The sequence below is a fragment of the Oryzias latipes genome, chromosome 21 (assembly GCF_002234675.1).
Source record: "Oryzias latipes chromosome 21, ASM223467v1".
Taxonomy (NCBI): domain Eukaryota; kingdom Metazoa; phylum Chordata; class Actinopteri; order Beloniformes; family Adrianichthyidae; genus Oryzias; species Oryzias latipes.
The window spans coordinates 4094779-4116335 of record NC_019879.2 but is presented as its reverse complement, the minus strand read 5'-3'; the positions used below and the strand labels follow the sequence as shown (position 1 = coordinate 4116335).

Genomic DNA, 21557 nt, shown 5'->3' with positions numbered 1-21557 from the left:
GTTGTCTTTTGAAAATGTACTAATTACATAGATTTGCATATATTGGCATTTTTGTTAGTCTGGTACAGGTAAATCATTTTGTCATCAGAATTTAGTTTAATTAGCTATAATTAGATGTTTTTTTTGTTTTTTGCTCCTTTTCATGCTATATTTATAATCCAAAAGTTACAAAAAATAATTTATTGGACAACCATTTTTATAAAACATTTTTTTAAACGTATAAAATGGTCCAAGAATTAACAAATCTAAATGAAAGTTTCTGCCTTTCAAACTAAACCAACATGACGATAGTAATTTAATATCTTTGTGAAAATGTTTAACATCAACAAGCTTTTCAGTTCTTCTTTTCATCTCTGAAAACAATTGAAACTGTTAATTAAATATTATTTAGTTGAAAAAAACTAAATCTGACTATGATAAAAGCTGCAAATTCAATTATGGATGATATGGATTTTTTTTTTTAACTAAATTCTGATTTTGTCACTGTATATGTATGAAAAACCAAAATCTAGCCCAGCATCCATCTGGATGTGCAATGATAGACGTCATGTTTCAATATGTACAGATCTATGCATATAAAAACCATTGCGGCTTTTAAACCTGCAAAAGAAAAGATCTAATTTACTTTACTCACACTGTTTGATCAGTCACAGAAATGTATTCTAATGTCATCGGGGATACAGGAAGAGAAACAAAACTAAACATTTGTCAAGCCAAACTTTTTTAACAATGAACCTTTCTCACACAATGTATGTGACAATGTTTGTGTACATCCTGTGTGATCAGCAGACATGAATGGGGAGCTGTGCAGTACACTGCGTTACATTGGGAAACTTGAGAAATTTCCATGTGATGAGGGGTGGGAACCTTGAAACGGGAGCTTAGGTTTCCCCAGAGCCAATAAGAGCTGCTCACTCGCTGCTGTAGTCCAGGCTGTCATCACCACCACCTCTTCTGTTTGGCAGAACCATCTCACTGCTAAGACCACCAGGCTCACCTGAACACTGTGAGTACCATTTATTAATAATCGTAAAGCCATATATGCCTCAGAGTGGGCGTTGATTGTGTTTAGGGGTACAGGCTTTTATTTTGAAATGCAAAGAAATATCAGCAAATGTGAAGGATTGCACTTTTTTGTGCTCAGATCGAATTTTGAGGATTTTTTTTTTAAATTCACATTTTGATGTCCTGTTAAAAAACAGAAAAATGTTGAAGGTTTTTTTTTATTTTTAAAAATTTCATTTTTATTGTAAATACTATGTAAAATATGTTGCTACATTTTTAAAAAAAATATTAACACGTGTTTTAGAGCTTTAATGTGTATCAATAATCAAAAAATTATCAAAACGTTTAAAAAAATACGAAATCTTATCAAACTTTACCCAGTTATTAATTGTTTAAATGGTTTTTATGCTTATTTTACAATTGTTTACGTTTTATTTATTTTTTTGGTCAAAGTAAAAAATGCATAAAAATGTTAAAAGTTGATTCTATTGTTTCGTACTTCTGTTTAATTTCCTGTTACTATAGAGAGAAAATAGCAATAAAAGCAGAAAATGAAGGTTTTGGGTCATTCACTTGTTTTTTTTGTTTTTTTTGATTAATGAATAGTAAATCCACAAATTCAAAGTGTCTGCATGAAAAAAACGCGCATACAGAAGTTTAAATTAGGTAGCGTACCATCCATTGACCAAGTTTCCATTAGGGGCTGAAATGTGTCTCAATGAGCGTTGACTCAAGGATATGAAGACCTAATTACAACACTGACACTCCCACAGAAATCACTAATGTGACCTCTACAACCACAACACTCCCACAGTTTATGAATGGACCGCTTCTCCATGACATGCTGAAACCAAGAGTTGTGTGTGGAAAAGATGGATCACTCGTGCATGCGTGAGTGCGCCTGAAAAAGTAGGGACATGTGTCAGCTGATGCCTGCAATTACAGACACAGAAGCAGAAGTGAAAATAAGATGGCAGTTTATGGAAATCATGTCTTTCTGCTGCAAAACGCATCTGCAGGATGTTAGGAGTTATCAGTTCTATCAGGTGAAAGTCCAACTGAATAAAATAGTTACAGAACAGGACATATGGGAAGCGTTTGTGATGGAAATGATGTCATAACACATTCAAACTGGTTAAATATATGGCAGAATTATTAATATGGATATGTTTGCAAAACATTGATTAAAAATGCATGAAATTATAAGATATGATGTGAAGTATAAAGATTGGCAAAGTTCAGAGGATTTTCATTTGACATCATCAGCAATTTAACCCTAAATAAAAATAAATAAAATAAAAGCTCATTTTTCATCCATAAATCTATCATTTTTAGCTATTTTTCACAAAAACACCTAAAAAACAAATTGATTTCTGCACAAATGTTTGACAATAAACTTTGTCGTAATTTTTCTATATAAACCTGCATTTGAAACAAAGTATTTAAAATAAGAAAAAGTACAGGAAAGTATAAAAATGTCACTTTACCCATGTATTTTGTCCAGTTTCTACAGAAAATGTACTTTGAAAACCTAAACGTAATCACAGTTACGTAATAAAGTTGCCAATTTAGATGAACTTTGGCCTTCTAAGGTGACTCATCACACTCATTTGCTCAGGCCGCCGTAGTTGAATTTGACGCCCTGCGAGGGGGCGGGATGATGGGAGTGTCTGATGACGACTTTAAGACGCCATGAGTTTCAAACGCTACAAAAGAGTTTCAATCAGGGATAAAAAATAAAAAAACCTGAACTGAAGAAAATAAAGAGCTCAGGACAAAAATATTCATGCATCTTATTTTTGTTTTCCTGCACTCCAGAACGTGATTTTAGTTTGAAAAGCAAGTGTTTTTTTCTGTAGTTTTTATTGGTAATTATTGTTTTTTTTCCATATTTTTCTTTAGTGAATATTGTCGGACTGAATATTTTCCTCATCAGAGAGTCGGGACAGATCCTGCTCGGTTGGATTCTTGCATTTGTGGATCTCTGATCTCAGATCTGTTCCTGTAGACTGCCACCATGGTCTGCTTGGCCCTGATGTTTGCTGCTGTCATCACTGTACGTGTTAGTGGACAACCTAGGTTACCTCCTCTGCCTATCAAAGGTAAGCCCAATGTGTTTTCCCTTTTTTCTAGTCATTTTTAAAAAATTCTACAAATCTAAAAGCATAAATCTTTTTCCTGTTTCAGACGGCTGCCATCAGGTGGATCCAGAGGTGGGGATTTTCAGAAAGGAGGGCGAGGCTGTAATCCTCCATTTCCCAATCTTCAGTGGTGTTCTTAAAGCGCGTAAAATCCTCCCACCAGCGGCAAAGTTCGTCATCAGTAAGAAGAACGGCACCGATGCAGTGACCTATGAGGCAGAAGGCCGCGTCCAGCAGCACGCCACCCAACTCTGGTTCCTCCCAGCTCAGGCGTCCGACTCAGGGGAATATTCCTGCACTTACAGGTAAAAAGCTCTATTTCCTTGTGTACTGTATAGTCAAGACCCACCCCAATGTAAATGGTGTTCTTAACATGTTTTTGTGGCATTTTTCTCATGATGGAGGACAAACTAATGAAATTAAGCTTAAATTGTAGTATTTCTTTTTACAAATGTTAATCAGGAGCAGGCAGAAAAATGTTTTTCGATAAAGAGCCTTTTTGTGACAGAAAATATTCCGGGAGGGCCTCCAGCTCCCTGCTCTGCTCCATTCTGATGCCTCCACTTGTAGACAAACAGATCCGTGCACGTCTTTGTTTTCCTCGTCTGAGCTGGAATCTGGATCTACACTGTACGGCTGAGCAGCTACGATATTGCTCGACATTTTTGTTGCACCGGAACTGCTAGCTTGAGGTTAGCTAGTGGGAGAGCGTTTAAACAGATGGTTGATGGGAAGTGGGGGCGGACTTACTCCGCGCCAACTGTTCCACTCACAACTCCGAAGGAAATTTCTAATGAGCTCCCGCCGCTCTGCAGAAAAACTATGTCCTAGAAAATGACACAGGTTTTTTTTTTTAGTTTTTTTTTTAATTTTGGCTAAAAACTGCATGATCCTAATTAAAAGACCACTGAGAACAACCTTTTAAAATAGATCAAAAGAGGACAGGAGTGGGACTTTAAAGGACCCCCTTAAATTAGCTTGGATTAGAATTGAATAAAAAGAAAAATTCACTTGCCAATACATGAGAAGACAAAAAAAAAAGTTTTCCTACTGGTTATAACTAGAAAATAATACAAAACACAGGTTTATTTACAAAATGCATCAAATATGATCTAGAGGGGAGTTTTTTTATCGCTGTTTAGATATTTTGTACTTTTTAAAGCAAGAAAACTAAACTTTCTTTTAAGCTGGTTCATCCAGCAGGTGACGTCTTGAAGTTGAGTCATGGCATCTAGACTGAAAATGTTAAGTCCTGATGCTCTCACTCAACTCCAAGATATCCTTCTTTTAAGTTTTTCATCAGTGTTATTTCACAAAGGTGCCCCACAAACGAATATTTCGAGTTTTAATCTCCTTCCATAAAGGGTGACCTACTTGTTGCTTCATTCCCTCTGTGCAAACATATTTCATGCAACAGCTCAGCTCTGCCTCTGACTGAACTCATCCGTCTGCACCTTTGCAGAAATGAAACCTACTGCGTGACCGGGAGCATCACTCTGAGCGTGTTTGACAGCGGCTCCGTTGACATGGCAAAGCTGTCCTATCCGTGGACAGCCACAGAGGGAGAGGAGCTGACAATTTTCTGTCCGGCTCTCGGCTCCTTCAACAAGAGCAACACACTAATAGAGTGGTTCAAGGTGAGTTTAGAAAAACCTGCAGATCTGCTTCAGCACTGGATGTTTCATGCAGAGCCCTGGATTTGGCATTAAAGCCAAATAAATAAATAAACTGTTCTTTCAAATTTATCAATTTAGTGTTATGCGTGCACAAGTTGGTAATTTGTAAAAACAAATGAGTATTTTATTAGTATTTTGTGCCCACAAGTTAGTATTTGGAGCATACAAAATAGTAAAATGTAAGCACAAATTAGCATTTAATTGATATTTTGTGGGCAGAAATGAGTAGCAGGAATTGACAAAAAGTAATCTGGCTACAGAATGTTAATTTGTGGCTACAAAATGCTAATTTGAGCACACACAATGCTAATTAGTGACTGATTAGTGGCTAGAAAACTGTAACTGCTATTTGGTCATTTTTATTTTGTGGGCAGAAATTAGTAACAGGAATTGAAAATGCTAATTTGTGACAAAAAAACACAGATTTGTGCGCAAAGAATGCAAATTTTGAGTGCACAAAATGCTAATTTGTGTATACAAAATGCTAATTAGAGGCTAATTGGTAGCTACAAAACTGTAATTGGTATTCAGTAATTTGTATTTTGTGGGCACAAATTCATAGTAGGAGTTGAAAATACTAATTTGTGTCCACTAAATCCAATTTTTTATATTTTTTTGCCAACAATCACTGTTTTTTGTGTCCAGGAAATGCTAATAAAAAGTTCATTTGTGCCCACAAAAATCATAATTTGAGTGAACCTTCTTTTTTTTGATGACATGTCCAGGGCTCCGTAGTTTCAGTACGTTGATCCTAACTTTCCCTTCTCTGACAGGGCTCCAGCCTCACTGCTCTTCAGCCGAGTCAGAGAGACTTCTTTCACTGGGATGGAGGGATGCTTCTGATTCCTGCTGTGATGTCATCGCATGCAGGTCTGTACACCTGCCAGCTCACTGTGCTCATCAACAACCAGCAATACAAAGTCAGCAGGACCCTTCAAGTCCATGTGCAAGGTTAGTGATCTCTAAAGGCTCTGATTATATTTGGAGTTTAAGATGTTTTATTTTTTTCTCTTTAAACTCAAAATAAACCTGAATTTACCTGCAGGTGACTTCATTAAGGGAAGAAAAAAAATTTCCAGCAAGAAACAAAATTTAAAAAACTAAGAATAACTTTTGGTAAATTTTCCCAATCAATGGAGGCGTAATTTAACTCAACAAAAATATTGCTTTGTCTGAATATGAGACATCAAAACTTAGCTTTTTGACATTTTCATCAGTTTATGCAGAAGGTAAAGCTTATTTAAATTGATTACATTTTCTCCAAAAGAAAAATTGAAAGTTATGCTGCACAGTGATTGCTAACACAGCAGTGATCACATGTCTAGTCAATATATGAATAATGATAATTTGCTCTTCAAGCTTGTCATCTGACATGACTCATCGGTGCCCTCTAGTGGGCAAACAGGAGCATTACAGCAAACCCACACACCACATGCCTTTCATGCCTTTAAAAGTTTAAATGCTTAAATATTTTGCTGTCTGACTCAGAACTGGAAACCAATCCAACAACGTCTACAACCTCCACAACCTCCAACGTGGACATGCTCATCAGCAGCACCTTCAGCACTTTCAAAAGTAAGTCTGTCTTTTCTTTCTTTTTTCGTTGAGCAGTTTTCTTTCTTATTCTGATATTCCTAATTACTTTTTTTTTATGTCTCCTCTCCAGAAGTCAAACCTCCTGCAATCGTTTCACCTCTCAATGGGACCGTTTTTGAAAGTTCCCATGGTGCGTCAAAACAAAAAAAGTCAACTGATTTTGCCTGAATAATAGTTATATATGCAACAAAATCTATCTTTGGTGCTGATATATTACCTGCAAAAGGTCTAACGCAGACTCCTCTCCCTTTCTTTCAGGTTCGGGGCTGGAAATGTTCTGTCAGGTGCTCACCGAGTGTCCAACAGCAGATTCAACTTTGGTCATGTGGCAGGTAGACGAGCAGTCAGTGGAGTCCTCTTATTTGAGCAGAAGAGCTCTGCAAGGAGGGAGAGAGTAGGTTGATTTAATGAACCAATTAAATGTTTTTTTCTGAAGGAAGATGGGTAATATTTACTCAGAAAGAGTCCACATGAGAACATTTTTCTTGTACCTTTTTTAGTGTTTTTGCTGAAAATCTTTACGTTTTCTTTTCTGTTTCCGTCTCTCCAGGGTAACCAGGGTGTCCACAATGTGTCAGATTGAATTGAGGCTAATTATTGCGGATATATCTGAAGAAGATGACCATGTGGAGATAAAGTGTGTCGCTCAGAACGTGGGAGGGAGACAGGAAGTTGTTGCCCTGATTAAAGTGGAAGGTTTGTGTTGTTTTTGTGTGTTTCATTAACTACTTTAAATGTTTCCACCAGCAAACGTTGCAATAACTGAGAAGAAAGTAGAAATGCATTTTGGGAAAATGGCTCACATGTCGTTTCTTCACAGACGCCACCGTGACGTGGGTGATCGTAGCAGTGGTGGCCTTGTGCTTCTTCCTGGTTGTGGTCTCCATCTTCCTCTATGTCCTCTTCAAACCCAAAGAGAAGAAGAAGATGGATTATTTTCTGGCTCGGCAGAGCAGCACTTTTTCAGTTTAGATACTCGATAACTTCTTTATTGTGTTACATCACCTCATCCTTTCATGGAACCAAACAGCTGTTTTTCTATCTGTACAGCGGGACTACTGTAGGCATTTGGTTTTCTGAAATATCTGCTTCTTGTAGAAAATGTAATGATATAGTTAAGTTATTTTCTTAGGATTTTATCGTTAAATTTCTTGTGAAATTATGAAAGCAGGTTTGTTTCAAACTACTGAATGTAACTGTTTGACTCAAATGGTCACGATGCTCCACCTCAGACTTGAATTCTGTCAGAAGCGTTTGCTTGCAGTTGATCCAACGGCGTGTAACTTTAACACAATTCTGTATTGATATTGTTTTGATTGTTTTTCTATTTGTGTATTTTTTGTTTTGTTTTTATGCAGCAACGTTTAATGAACATAGTGTATTTCTTTTTTACTTTTGTGCTTCTAAATGCTCCTAACTTACCTTTGCACATTTATTTTCATCAAAACATGTTGTTTTTGACACTGTGCTGTGCATTTGGATGTCTGTTGGTCTGTGAATAAACATTATGTGTTTGTACATTCCCAAATGATTTATAAAAATGACCCTTTGACTCATTTATCTTTTCACTTAAGGGCCATAAGAACCAACTACATGAGGCAAAAGTCCTTGCAGCTATTTGTATCCCTGAACTGTGTCATTGCTTTGAGAAGTCCCGCCCACTCTGTTCACACACGCACACACACACACACCCACACACACACGCACACACACACACAAAAAAAACTCTGTCTATATATTCACAGAGAAGTAAACACTCACCGTCCCAAAAACCTTGAATAAACAAACAGCTTCAGGTGAGCGACCAGTGTTAGGAACAGTATTTGAACCCCATATAACCATGCATCTTACTTGATATATGCATTTCTGAGACCTCTATCTCATTAGTACGGAGCCCTCCAGGTGCCAGTCGTTAAGAAGAAAAAAATCAGATAAGCAGTGCCCACGGATTAATCAATTGTGCTTGTACTGTTGTGTATGGAAGCAATTCTCTAGCATAATTAAAAATAAAAGTCAAAACCAGAAATGCTTTTTCATTTTCAAAATCTGACTGCATCAAATGTCTTACAATTAAAATGAAAAATCAATACTTCAAAATACTTTTTCCTTTTCTACTTAAAAACCACTGCAATAGTGTTGCATTATTCAATCCCACTTAGCATTTCCAGAGGGGAGGCAGAGCGATGACATCAGTGCTATCTCCGTGTGTCCGGCTGGCTGCAATGCGGCCAGGCTTGTAGCTTTGTGTTAGCAGCAGAGGAGAGGGCTTTGGTTTTGAAATTCTGATGATTTTACACAGCTTCTGTGGTGTCCAGAACAAAATAAAGGCTGATGTAATTCCCAGATATTTACATCCAAGATGCTCATCGTGTCATTGCCAGGGAATTACCCAAATTTATATGATGGTTTACAGTTTCTCAGGACTACGTAGCAGCATTTCCGCCTTCTGCGGTCCTCCTTCGGACGCAGCGCGGTTCGTCGAACCCCCCTCCCCGGACAAGCTTTGTCTTCGGACCGGCAGTCGCCCCACGATCCAAAGTTCCAGATTGCCGAAGGCGGAAGTGTTGCTACGCAGATCTGAGAAACTGTAAACCATCATATAAATTTGGGTAATTCCCTGGCAATGCCACGATGAGCATCTTGGATGTAAATATCTGGGAATTACATCAGCCTTTATTTTGTTCTGGACACCACTGGAAAGACACATTTTTATTTATTCTACAGAATTGCTTCCATAGTTGTACAATCGTGGGCTTTGGTTGTGAACAATCGTGGGCGTGCACACATTCCATGTGCATGTCTCTGAGCAGAGCAGCTAGGGAGGGTGCTTTGTTACAGTGTGCGCAACCGAGGAGGCTTTGGAGCAACCGAGGAGGCTTTGGACCGCAGTCCGTCCGCCTGTTCTGCGTGAGCCGACTGCTGGACTCAGAGGAACTGTGTCTCCCGGGAGATTTGGATCTCTACATTTCCTTGAGGAGCGGCTTTGGAATGAACAGTCCTGAGAAACTGTGCAAACAATCACGTAAATTTGTGTCACTAGTCGGGTCCAAACAAAATTAAGGCTGATGTTATTCCAGTTTAACCCTTGTGCTATCCTAGGCACGTTCACATCGGGAGTTGGGTCATCTGGACCCCACTAGACAGTGCGCTAAACATTTTTCTTCAATGATTTGTGATCTTCACTGGTGTCCATGGATTACATTAAATCCTCTTCACCTTTATCCACCTTTGTCATGGTAGGGAGAACACATCAATGGTCATCTTGACCCCATAGGATAGCACAAAGGTTAAGTTTATCCATGGCTAAATGTTGTTAGCACGTATCAACCTAATGCTAACCCTTCTTCTGGGTCCGTTCAGCCAAAAAAAAAAGCACTGGGAGCACGGATTAAAAAAACTATAAGCGAACATGCACTTACTAATAATCAAAAAAATAATAAAAGCCTGTTTAGAAGATCATCTCGCTCCATGTCGGAGCTTTGTTTACAACGGAATTCCCAAATTCTTCTTCTATGGTTGTTTGGGGGTCTGCAAACACGGCTGCCGACGAATGATGACGTCACAGTATTTGATTGGCTGTACTTTGGTCCGAAGACATGTAAGATGGGGTGTATCCGAATTCCCATCCTAACCCCTATACAGTGCACTATTTAGCGTTTTTCGCCATTTTGTAGTGCTGTCTGAATCTAAAATTTCCAAATCCAATGCCCTAGAAATGTCCCAGAAGTCTCTGCGAAAAACCAGTTTACATCGATGCTCACAAGATCTACGAATACAGACCACAATGCATTGCGCCGGAACAATTTTTGTAATAAACCATCAACGTTTTTAATCTTCAGAACTCAGTAGACTCATAAATAATCTTCGCAAAACGCTCATTTTAGTCAGATTTTAACTTTGTGAAATTGGTGATGTCATTTCCGCCGTTTAAAAAAGAAAAAGTAGTGAACATGGTATCCGGATTGCTTTTAAAATTCAGGGCACTACATAGTGCATAGTGCTGCACTATATAGTTTTTCAGTAGTGGGGTTAGGGTGGGAAATCAGACACAACCACGGTGATCAGTCTAGAAAAATCACGGAATGACCATAGAAGAAGAATTTGGGAGTTCCGTTGTAAACAAGGTTCCGACATTAGAGCGGAATGATCTTCTAAACAGGCTTATTTTTATGATTATTCCTAAGTCCATGTTCGCTTATAGTTTTTTAAATCCGTGCGCCCAGTTTTTTTTTTTTTTGGCCGAACAGACCCAGAAGAAGGGTTAGGATTAGGTTGATACGTGCTAACAACATTTAGCCATGGATAAACTTAAACTGGAATAACATTAGCCTTTCTTTTGTCTGGATCCAACTGGCAACACAAATTCTCGTGATTGTTTGCACAGTTTCTCAGGACTGTTCAATTAAAAGCCACCTCCGCCCATCCCAAAGCCCGTCCTCTGTCTGGAGACAAAAATCTCCCGGGAGACACGGTTCTCCTGAGTCCGGCAGCCGGCTCACGCAGAACAGGCGAACGGACTGCGGTCCAACTCATCCTTCATTGCGCACACCGTAACAAGGCACCCTCCCCTGCCTGCTGCTCTCCTCAGAGACATGCACATGTAATGTGTGTGCGCACGAGCACAATTGATTAATCCGTGCGCACTGTTTTTGTTTTTACCCCTGGCGGGCCCAGTACATTAGCATTGTCCAACACTTGGTCCATGTTTTCTGCCCTGTCGTTCACCATTATTCCACTAGGGGCAGTAGAAGAGCTTTTCCTGCTCATTTTAAAACAGCTGCTTCCATGAAATCTCAAAAACACTTTAGTATGGAAGCATTTCTTACGGAGCCCCTAAAGAGCCATTGATGAAAAAAAAATTGAAGTAAAAAAAAACAACTAACTAACGGGTGTGCACCAGTTAGTATCGGGTGCACACCAGTTAGTTTCAGGTGCGCACCAGTTATTTATTTATTTTTTTTACTTCAAAATTTCTTTTTTAATTCAATTTTTTTTCATCAATGGCCCTTTAGGGGCTCCGTAGAAAAAGTTCAAGAGAGTGGGTTACAGAAACTTTAAGTGAAGTTACATTTTCTTGCCAGCAGATGTCGCTGCAGTCTTATGAGTGCTCAATGCAACAGCTGTAAATCTTTAAATTGACAATGAAAACAAAAAAACACACACTACCCTGTACATTACTCTGCAGGATTAAATTTGATTTCAAAACTGCGATAAAAAAAATTCTTTTGGTTTCTTAAAAATAATAATACATTTACAACATCTGTTGTTCAGTCACAAGAGAAGAATGAAAATGACACCCAGAGAATCTGCTTCCAGCCTTTTGACGTACCTTGAGTCACGTAAAATAGGCTTTTTTACGTCAGTAAAACTCACAGCTGCACCACAAAACCAATAGAACCTGGCTTTTATGATATCTGAAGTCCAAAGAAAACACAAATGAATCATTTACAGGAAAAAAAAAGCATGATTCATTGATTTGTGGCTTTACTTTACAGTCAGTGGATGAGATTTTCTCCTGTTACACAGGTTTTCTCTCTGTGGCCACAAGAGGTCCTTAAAATGCCAACCTAGGGTGTCAGGAAAACCACTGGTGTGGGGGAGCTGGACTGACCTGCCGAACCGAACCAGCACATGAGTGTCCCTCACAGTCCATGCCAGCTAAAAGGCTGGTCTCCAAAGTGTAAACATTGAGGGTGCAGAAGATGTGTGCGGGCTGAAGTGAGGAGCAGGGTTTGAGGCTGCTCTCCTGCCAGCTATTGCTCAACACATTAGCTCATCTACTGACTTTCAAAACATTCCAGAAAAGGAAATTGCAACATGTGCTCCAGAGAAGAGGAAGTCTGAGCTGGGAAGCACACGTCTCAGCTTCAAGTCAAAGCTTTTAAGAAAAAAAAGAAGAAGAAGAAGAAGAGGAAAAGATGTTTTTATTGGACTTCTATGTGAGCTGATGAGGGACAGTCTTCACAGCAGGGCTACTATCAAGCTGATGGTGAGTTTTCTGTTTTAAACAAAATCACTGTATGACTGTCATGGTTAACCCTACAGGACACCGCGTGAAGTGTTACATCAGTGCAGGGCGGCACTTTGGATTTAGCACAAAAAGTAACGAAAACCCTTTCTTATTGTTGGGGTTATTCCTGTTGACATGTATGAATATTGATTTTTTTAATAGGTCAATTTTAATGCTAAACAGAAAAACATGTTCATTAAAGTATTAAACACATGCTGCACAAAAAAAAAGAGAGTTTGGTAATCTGAACTTCCCTTTTTTGGTGTCTTTTGCAAAAACAAATTTTTCCGTCATGTTATGTGATATTTAACATTTCCTTGAGATACAAGCTGAACTTTAATGATGCCACATTTTACTCAGGTTTGGACAAAAACAACTGAAGAAAACAGAGTAATAACTAGTTTCACTGACCTGACCTGAGCTGTAGACACTTTTTTTCTCTGGAGCTGCGTTTATAGAACATAATTACTTTTCCCGTCTGTTGTAAATCTAAGGATTTTCATTGCATGAGGGAAGACAGGAGTGTTTGTTCAAATCTTTGCTCTGTTAAACTGGCAGACTTGTGATTCTGCAATGCTGGAACTGACCTCATTTGTGTTGATCTTCATCAAGTTGCCTCCTAATATGAGCTCTAATGGACTTTGCACATTTCTCAGATTAGTGCTTAACTAGTTGAATCAAAAAAAGCTCCATGCACTTTGTCTTTTAAAATGTTTTTTAATTGTTTATTACTGGTACTTTTTTTCTTCTACTCTTTTGTTGTAAGGTGACTTTAAATGTCTATGAAACGCGCCTAATGAATGAAATGAATTTTTATTATTATTATTGTTATTATTATTATTATTATTATTGCAGTATTATCATTATTATTATTGTTTTGTTGCATTTATTTTGCTTTAATATTAACAAAAATTTTAATCCACTGCTACCACTAATGATTTTCATGCTAACAATAGAATTTTATGATCCTTCTTTTCCTTTTTAATGTAATGTTCATTCATTGTCATCTATTCCTAATAAAAGTTTAATTAAGGTCAAATCTTTTCTGCTTTGTAAAGTGTAAAAACACTAAAATAGCACCTACAAGTCACAATGAAACAGAAACTGGCATCTGTCATCATTTTGATCAGAAAAATCAGCAGTTCGTTGTGGTTTTGTCAAACATTGGAGCCAGAGGTCGAGATTATACCCTTAACAAAGATTAAACCCTAAAAGCAAATGCTTATCAACTGTCTCTACAGCCGAGGAGAAGGTTCACAGAATAGATCGGAAAGGCAAATAATTGTTTGTTGTGGCTTTGCACACACGGGTTTGTGTGCTTCCTTCTTGTGATTTTTACTTGTCAGTTGTTGTTGATAAGGACGGAGTCATAGCCAAATACATAAGTGCAGGGAATTCCTGTATGTGAGGGGGAAAACACAGGTGTTGGTGTGCATACATGTACAGCAACACTGGGTTTTTTTGATGGAACCATTCTGTGGTTTTAAGACGAGGAAGATCTTTTAAAAAAAGTTTTAACCTTACAGACTACTTTTAAAGTAATTTATTCGCACTTTTTACATGTTTACCATTTAAAAATATCAACAAATAAATACAAATATATTAAAATTCAAATAAAAAGCTTCTCATTTAGCCCCAATAATTGTGTTTATATTCTGCTTATAGAAAACTTGGCAGCCTTGTAATTGTTCATGGCGATCTTCTTTTGGGGTTAGATGTCCTCAAAGTGATTTAAAATGCAAATAAAGGGCCGCAGAGCTGCGCTAGCGTTGATGCTGTGTGTCCCCTGGAGGTGTGACGGAGACGTTAGTGAATAATCAACTGCAGGCCGGAGGCTGCAGTCCTCGCCGACAGGTCAGAGGTTAGGCTTCCTCTCAGAGCTCCGCCAGCCGTGCAAATGTTCTCATCCTTCCTCCGTTTGTTGGGTCGCCTTGTTTGAGGTGAGTCCAAGGATCCTGCTTAGCTTTGCTGATTTGATGACACAACGGGTTGCCATAATAAACAAGTAGCATAGAAAGAACAAAAAAAGTTTGCATGTGAAATGAAGGGGTTCAAATCGTTCGTGCTGATGCTTGATGAAGGTCACACAACTTTTGTAGATCTTTGTGTAATGTTTTGCTGAATTTCTTTATTTCTTGCGTTGGCATTTATGATGAAGCTGTTAAGGGAGCTGGCAGTGCAAAAAGTTTACACTTTCCACAAATCTAAAATTGTTTCCAAACTCGTTTGACATCCTTTCTCACTGCCCTGCAACAGACTGGCGACTTGTTCAGGGTGTACCCCGCTTCCCCCCTTGGCTCCAGAAACCCTGTGACCCCAAAAGGGGTAATAGCGGGTCATGAAGATGGATGTTTCTCACATCAGAAACACAGCAAACTCTTGTTTTTTCAAGTATCTTATTGATGCACACTGAAGCCATGTTTTTATGTAACCGGTCAACAGTCAAGCTCTCTTCCATCCATCCATCTGCCGCTGCAGGATGAGCTCTTAAACTGTTTAACTGTTCTGTTTTGATCAACCCCAGAACTATGAGTCCATCGACCCTTAATGCCATGAGACTTCTGCTTCCAAGGATTTGTCTGACATCCTTTATCTCTCTTATTTAAATAGGAATATTCCCACGTTATTCTCCTCCTATGTAGGTCAAAGGTTTGAGTGCTAATTCCTGTTACTTTATCGAGTCCATCAAAAGAATATCTTCTTCCCAGAATTTGATCCTCAAAATAATCTATTTTCTACATGTCGGGACAGTTTATTCAGCTTTCTTATTTGGTTTTTGTTCATGAGGGTTGAATGACTAAAGAAGTCTGAACTGTGAGGGAAAGTGTGACGATGAACAAGGAGGGATTTTTGCAAACAAGCGCAGAAATCTCAGTGACACAAAACCAATTCCTAAGAGGAAAACTGCTTTTTTAAAGACAAAAAAATACATTTTATTGACATAACAAAGCTGATTTTAAACAACAGAACCTGAATAACTTAAAGTCCCACTCCTTTTATCTTTGAAACTATTGTCAAAGTGTTCCACGTGGTCATTTAATTATGATTATGCCACTTTTAGCCAAAATCAAAAGACCTTTGCCTTTTTTTAGGATAGTTTCTGCATAGCAGCAGGGGTTCGTCAGAAAGTTGCCTCTGTGTTTTTAGCAGGACCGTGTGGCCCACCCAATATATTTTCCACGTCACAAATGAGCTATTTTTTCATCCGCTCCTGATCCACAACAATTTGAATTTAAACAATACTCAAAACTGCAATTTTACGCATCATTTTCTTACTAAATGTCCTCCATCGTTAGAGAAATGCCACAAGAACAGGTTAAAGACACAACAAATGCCATTTTCATCAGAGCGAGTCTTTAACTATTTTCAATGGAGCACAATTCTATAGTCACAAAGTTTTCCTGATAAATTAGGGGATGACGGCTCATATCAGCAGCTCAGCACTGTTTACAGAACTGTTGTAAAACCATCACCAATAATAATTTAATTCGTTATCTGGAAAAACAAACACACCTCACAGTTAAAGTAAATTAGTAGTTTATTGGCAGATAATGATAAGCTTTTTTTCCCCCTCCTTTTAAAAAAAAACAAAACACTTCCACATTTTCTCTAAAAAATGGGGGATATTTTGATTTAAATAATTTTTTTTGCTCTTGAATAAAAGTTTTTGCAGAGAAACAAATATCTGATTCAGACTATGTGGGCAAAACGGAATAAAGGTTCTGTGGAGGACAAAAACTGAATATGTGTGAACTTTATTTATAGTCACTCCTCATTTGTGGCAGTGAGGGCTTCAACCTGGAATACACGTTTGAACTGAGAGCAATAGGTCTGGGTTTCAGTTCTCCATTTTCACAGAAATCCTATTCTCTTCCTCTTTTAAGAGTCAGCACTTTCTGCTTTGCTTAGCATTTTCCCATCGTTCAAGCAACCCGCTGAGCTCTGCCCGTCAGTCAAGCTGACTCGGATCCTCCCAAAGTATCTTCACAGGCCTCAACTTGTTTGAGCCCAACCCGAATGTTAAAGGAGCATGAGGACGAGATGGACAAAAAGATGAATTAGAGTGAGGACAGACGGGCACATCATGACAGAAGGAATTTTGTTTTTTAAAACATGTGTTTTTGTCCTTTTGATGTGTCACAACATGAGTTTTATGAATCATGTCAGGTTTGCATATGGAGGCTGAATCCCTGCCAACGTTAATTATTACTGTTACTAAAACTATGCTTTACTTTTCTCGTCTAAATTAAAAAACTCTAATTCAAACGATTTATAGTAGCAGCCAAACAGCCCATAAACATCCTTCATTATTGGTTTTTTTACAATAACAACCGGTGCTGCGGCGTCATTTCCCGTCAAACCTTGTAAAACATGTTTGTCAAACGCTTATCTGTTGCCTAAATGTTCGTGCTGTGAGGACCTTGGACCTTTGCTCTGTTGTAACTTCTGTCACTCAGACAGATGGACAAAGTTTGCGTGACTGAACCCATTCCGGGGACAACACGCCCATCACCGAGCAAACAGAAAGCGCCACTGGTTCCCTTCTGTGGGTTGGCTGGAGTGAAATCAAACATTGCAAAATTCGTTGGGTTGCTGGGGGGCCGTTTTCTGGAAAAAGCACCCGTGTGATTTCCGTCATGCAAGCGTTTTGCTGCAACACTCGGTCTTACAACATATATGACCGCAGCGCAAACAACCTGCGTTGTTTCTGAGCGGAAAGGTTTCTGATGGAGATTGGCCTTTAGGTTAATTGAATCTTCCGTGGTAAGAAGACCATCCTGTCAAACAAACAATAACATGAACTTGTTGCTAGGAGACAGTCCAGTCCAATAAGGCTCAGAGTGCCAAGTTACAGACATGTTGGAGTGTGATCTGAGGGATGACGCATGATCACAGATGTTGAGCATTGAGCTGTCAGTTACTATTAATCATTAGAGCCGTGTTTAAACATTTGTAACTTCTGCCTGATGACAGACATAAAGGGAAGGGTTTTTTTGCTTGTCTGCCTGCAGGTTTAAATATCCTGCGGTGATGAGAGGCTGCAAGAGGCAGCGCAGTTTAACCCGTCCATTTCTATACCCACTTTTTCTCCATACAGGGGCGCTGGAATCTACTTGGTTATTATCAGGCGAAGGCAGAGAACACCCCGGGCAGTTGGCCTGTCCATCACAGCGAACACAACCACACACTTTCAAATCCACAATTTAAAACCACAGACTAATCTATCAACCGTCCTCAGGCAGGAGTTGATTTGGTCCTGAGAGGGATTGAACTGGAGAGTTGAACCAACCTCCCTGGAACCCCCCCCCCCTCCCCCCGGGGAAACACGCTGAATCCTCTTCTTCGAGTTTGCAGCTTTCCCTTCCCTGGAGCCATAAATCATTTTCTTAGTTTTGTCATTTCAACTAATCAATAATCAAACTGGGGCTTCTAGATTAAGTCTTCTGGTTTCCCAATCAGGATGTGATTGAACTATTTTGATGAAAATGGAGACAAAAACGACAACAGATTTGGCTTGAATGAAGCATCGCTGTTGAAGAATTCCGGATGTTTGTGCAAATCTTTGTTTAAAGACCAAGATATTAACATGATGGTACATCACATTTGAAAAACACTTATTTTTTTATTCAGACTGTACAACAGAGAGAGATCACAGGTCTTCAGCAATAATACAACCAGGAGTCCTTCCGTGTTTGTGTCAAACGGGACTACAATTCACAAATGAGATTCATAATACCCAGTAGCTTATTAAAGAAAGAAGACACAGAAAAAGGAGGGTTAATGAATGCTATCAACGCTCATTTATATCAAAGATACAATAGTAGTTAGTTTGTCTAGATTTGGTAATTTTTTTTTTTTTTTAGTCTTAATTGGGAAAGACTTTTAACCTAAACCTCTGTGTATTGCTCAAGGACACTGAGTCTGTCAGTCTAAGACAGGGGTCGGGAACCTATGGCTCGCGAGCCATATATGGCTCTTTTGATGGTCACATGTGGCTCGCAGACAAATCTTTAATTATAGTTTTTTTTTTTTTTTCATTAGACCAGTCCTTCTCGGGCGCGATGCGATGCCAGAGGCGCGCAGTAGTAGCGGTGCTTAGAGAGAGAAATCTGCGCCAGCGCTATCAGTTACTATTATCTATTATTTCACAGAGTTTGTACCAGCTGGAAACTTGTGAATTGACGTGCCTAAAACTGCGCGCTCCCGTCTCTGAGAAAGAGCGCGCAGTTGCGGGGACGGGATGTGTGAGGGAGAAAGCAGAGGGTGGGGGTGAGGGGTTGTGGGGACAGCAGGTGAATCGCGCAGGGATTATAAAAACGTAAAACCCGCTGCCCGTCACCCACTGCGGCGTGTGAGTGTGTGTTTGACTCCAGGTCTGCATGTGATCAGTCTGTCTCACATCTACAGAACATTCAGACCTAAGATCCCGTTTAAAGTCTCAACGCCTGCATGAAGCAGAAACTCACCACGTATCAACCAGACTAGACCATCAGCAAAACTACCACGAGAAATACTCACCATTTATTAGCAACAGCATAACGATGTTATTAAAAAGAATCCACAGACTTATTGTACTTTAAAAATGTTGAAATTAAATCAAATGCACACATTCACTTGTATATTTAGTTTTAAACAAATTGTCGCGGACTGAGTTGGATGGCTGTTGAGCCGCGTTAAAAGTTCTGGAGTTCATTGAACGCGTCAAGCAGAGATCTGATTGGCTCTCAGTTCTGTCGCTCAGCCTGTTGTTAGGTAGTTTGGACCAATGGGGTTCAGCTATGGGCCGAATAAGGGAAATGGGAGGGGCTGCAGCGGTAGCAGGGGAATATAAAGTTGGGAGAAGCGCACTCGTCTCGGCGGGAGAGATTCAGGAGTTGCTGAATTAATTGTTCGGCGTTTGTTGCGGTCTGCAGTAATCGGAATAAAGAACTTTAAAAGAGGTTAAGTCTCCGTGCCTCAGTGTGGGAAAAGGACACTACATTATTGTATGGCTCTTTCGAAATTACATTTCAAAATATGTGGCATTTATGGCTCTCTTGGCCAAAAAGGTTCCCGACCCCTGGTCTAAGATATTGAACTCCCAGCTAACCCGTGCCGGGGCTAGAACATTTTGATGGGGTGAGGGGGCAGAGGACTTTGGATGGGTGGCAAATGAGAGCAGCAGAGTTTCATTACCAATGAAAGGATCAAAAACACATATTTCAGACTGTTTTATTTGTCTTAAAGCTTCTTAGGGGGCAAAGCTTTTTGCTAGGGAGGCAGCAGCCCCCCTTGCCCCCCTGTAGCGCCGCCCCTGCAACTAACCAATAGGGAGGAAGCATTGGGACATGAAGGCAATAGAAGAAACAAAAAACTTCTGATGGTAAATAACATTAACTTTATGTGCATTAACAAAAACAACAAGCAGAATTTAGTTTGTCATTCATAGTCTTTATTCGCTGAAACAGCTTTTTTTTTAATTATCTACTTTATTACTGTTTATGGACATTTCTAGGTCAAAGGTAGCTAATAAGAGTTGTTTTTTCCAAGAGCTTATACTCAGTCATGTGACTCATTTTCATTCACCTCAGCCTCCCACGCAGAACTCCCAGAAATGTCTGAGCCGTGACCCAGAGCTCTTCCCAAGCTCCTCGCCTCCTCTCTGCCCGAGCTTGTTCCAGAGGAGAAGGATCCAGCCCTGAAGGCTTCCAATACCTCCGATTTCAATGCAGACAACCACACAGACAGGTTTAAATCCCAGTCGTTCCACGCACTGGGCCGTACTCACATCTTTAGCCAAAGGAGCATTGTAACGCACTTGTCACCTTTTGGGTTGTGTAGTGCACAAAGAAAGGTGCAGCCTCTGTGGTATGTTGCCTCTCCAGTTTCTTAAAAGCCCCCTGAAGACTGTTATTCCTGCTTTTGAGCACAGATCAAACAAGAAACGGTACCGACAGGGGCTTCAAAAACAGAACTCAGGTTTCCAGAACAAAGAATCTGCTTCTGGTTCAAAAAGGACAACACCTAAAATACCAGTACACAAGTTCTGTTAAGTATTTATTCGTCCTGCAGTATTAATATCATAAATATTTTTAGATTAGAGTCTATTATTGCACTGCTTGGGGTTAGGATTCAGGTAGGCTGCCTGTAACATTATTATCTTCATTGTTCTTTGTTTATTTCCCCTTAAAGACCCATTCCAATGAAAATTGTGTTTTTAACAGGTCCTTGTGGCATTTTTCTGTTGATGGAGCACACATTTCAAGAAAATTAAGATAAAAATTGCACATCTAAGTATTTCTTTACTCAAATTGCTGTGAATCCGGAGCACACAAAAACATGCTGTTGGATCAAAACTGTGTGACTGGATAGAGTCGATATTGCACGCCCTTTTTGTTGCACCGGTAATGTTAGCTTGGGGGTGTGAGGGGCTGTAAAGTAGTGAAAGAGAGTGTAAACAGAGAGCTCTCAGTTATGGGGGCGTTTCTTCGCACCAACAGTCCCGCCCACAACCCAGAGGTGAATTTCTAATGAACTCCTGCCACTCTGCAGAAACTATGTCCTAGAAAACGACACAGGTTTTTTTATTTTGGCTAAAAATGGCATCATCATAATTAAAAGACAACTGGATCCCTTCCACCACAGATCAAATGATGATCGGGTTGGGACTTTAGACTCTATTCTCATATGGAAATGTACTTGTTTATTTGAAACTTCAAAAATCTACAAGTCTAAAGGCTTCAGATTCATTACACATTCTAGTAAACCACAGACTCAATGCCATCGACACCTCTGGTTTGTTGACAAGTGCTGTGGTCCCCCTAATCTACATAAACTGAACCCGTTACACTAATGAGATGTTCCAGAAGTAGTTTCAATTTACTTTTTGTGTGTTAAAAAAATCCCTCAATGCAAAACAGAAAGGCACAGGGTACATTTTAAGGAAAGCTTGGAGGATTTCTAGAAGAACCAAGAAGAACATCTGGATTATGTTTGATTCTCCACATTTTTGAAAGAAACACACACACTAGCAGACGACGCACAGCTGAGGGGTTGGACACAAATACAAAGATTTCTCTTCTATTGACACTTTGAACTAAAACATATTGAAAATCAAGTTTCCTTCAGTTCTACATAAAACAGCTTCTT

General features: G+C 39.3%; 2 protein-coding genes and 1 long non-coding RNA gene across 7 annotated transcripts in view; 2 read left to right on the top strand and 1 right to left on the bottom strand.

Annotated features, from left to right (window-relative positions):
* The first annotated feature begins 435 nt into the window (after window positions 1–435).
* Window positions 436–7949, top strand: LOC101157738 (interleukin-1 receptor type 2). 2 transcript variants are annotated; one of them, XM_020713334.2, is made up of 10 exons: window positions 436–1006; window positions 3014–3107; window positions 3193–3451; window positions 4609–4783; window positions 5596–5773; window positions 6311–6397; window positions 6489–6548; window positions 6677–6812; window positions 6969–7114; window positions 7239–7949. In XM_020713334.2, exons 2-10 carry the CDS (start codon window positions 3023–3025, stop codon window positions 7388–7390), a joined length of 1278 nt encoding a protein of 425 aa, XP_020568993.1. In that variant the 5' UTR covers window positions 436–1006; window positions 3014–3022; the 3' UTR covers window positions 7391–7949. The 2 variants fall into 2 exon arrangements, with proteins under 2 accessions (XP_020568993.1, XP_023806420.1); XM_023950652.1 differs by lacking the exon at window positions 436–1006 and having other exon boundaries at window positions 2854–3107.
* LOC105356740 lies at window positions 6570–13235 on the bottom strand. Of its 3 annotated transcripts, none has more exons than XR_002872458.1 (4): window positions 12840–13235; window positions 7222–7320; window positions 6910–7098; window positions 6680–6795 (listed from the first exon to the last, which is right to left on the bottom strand). It is a non-coding gene; the product is annotated as an uncharacterized LOC105356740 (long non-coding RNA). The 3 variants fall into 3 exon arrangements; XR_002872459.1 differs by having other exon boundaries at window positions 6910–7027; XR_002872457.1 differs by lacking the exon at window positions 6910–7098 and having other exon boundaries at window positions 6570–6795.
* Window positions 12102–21557, top strand: part of LOC101157495 (interleukin-1 receptor type 1) — a 23881-nt gene continuing 14425 nt past the window's right edge. Inside the window, exon 1 of one of the 2 annotated variants that reach the window (XM_004081522.4) lies at window positions 12102–12407. The gene's annotated coding sequence lies outside the window, so the exon portion shown is untranslated. Of the gene's footprint in view, window positions 12408–14347; window positions 14369–21557 lie in introns of those variants that run through there. The other variant, XM_020713333.2, reaches the window with a different exon arrangement.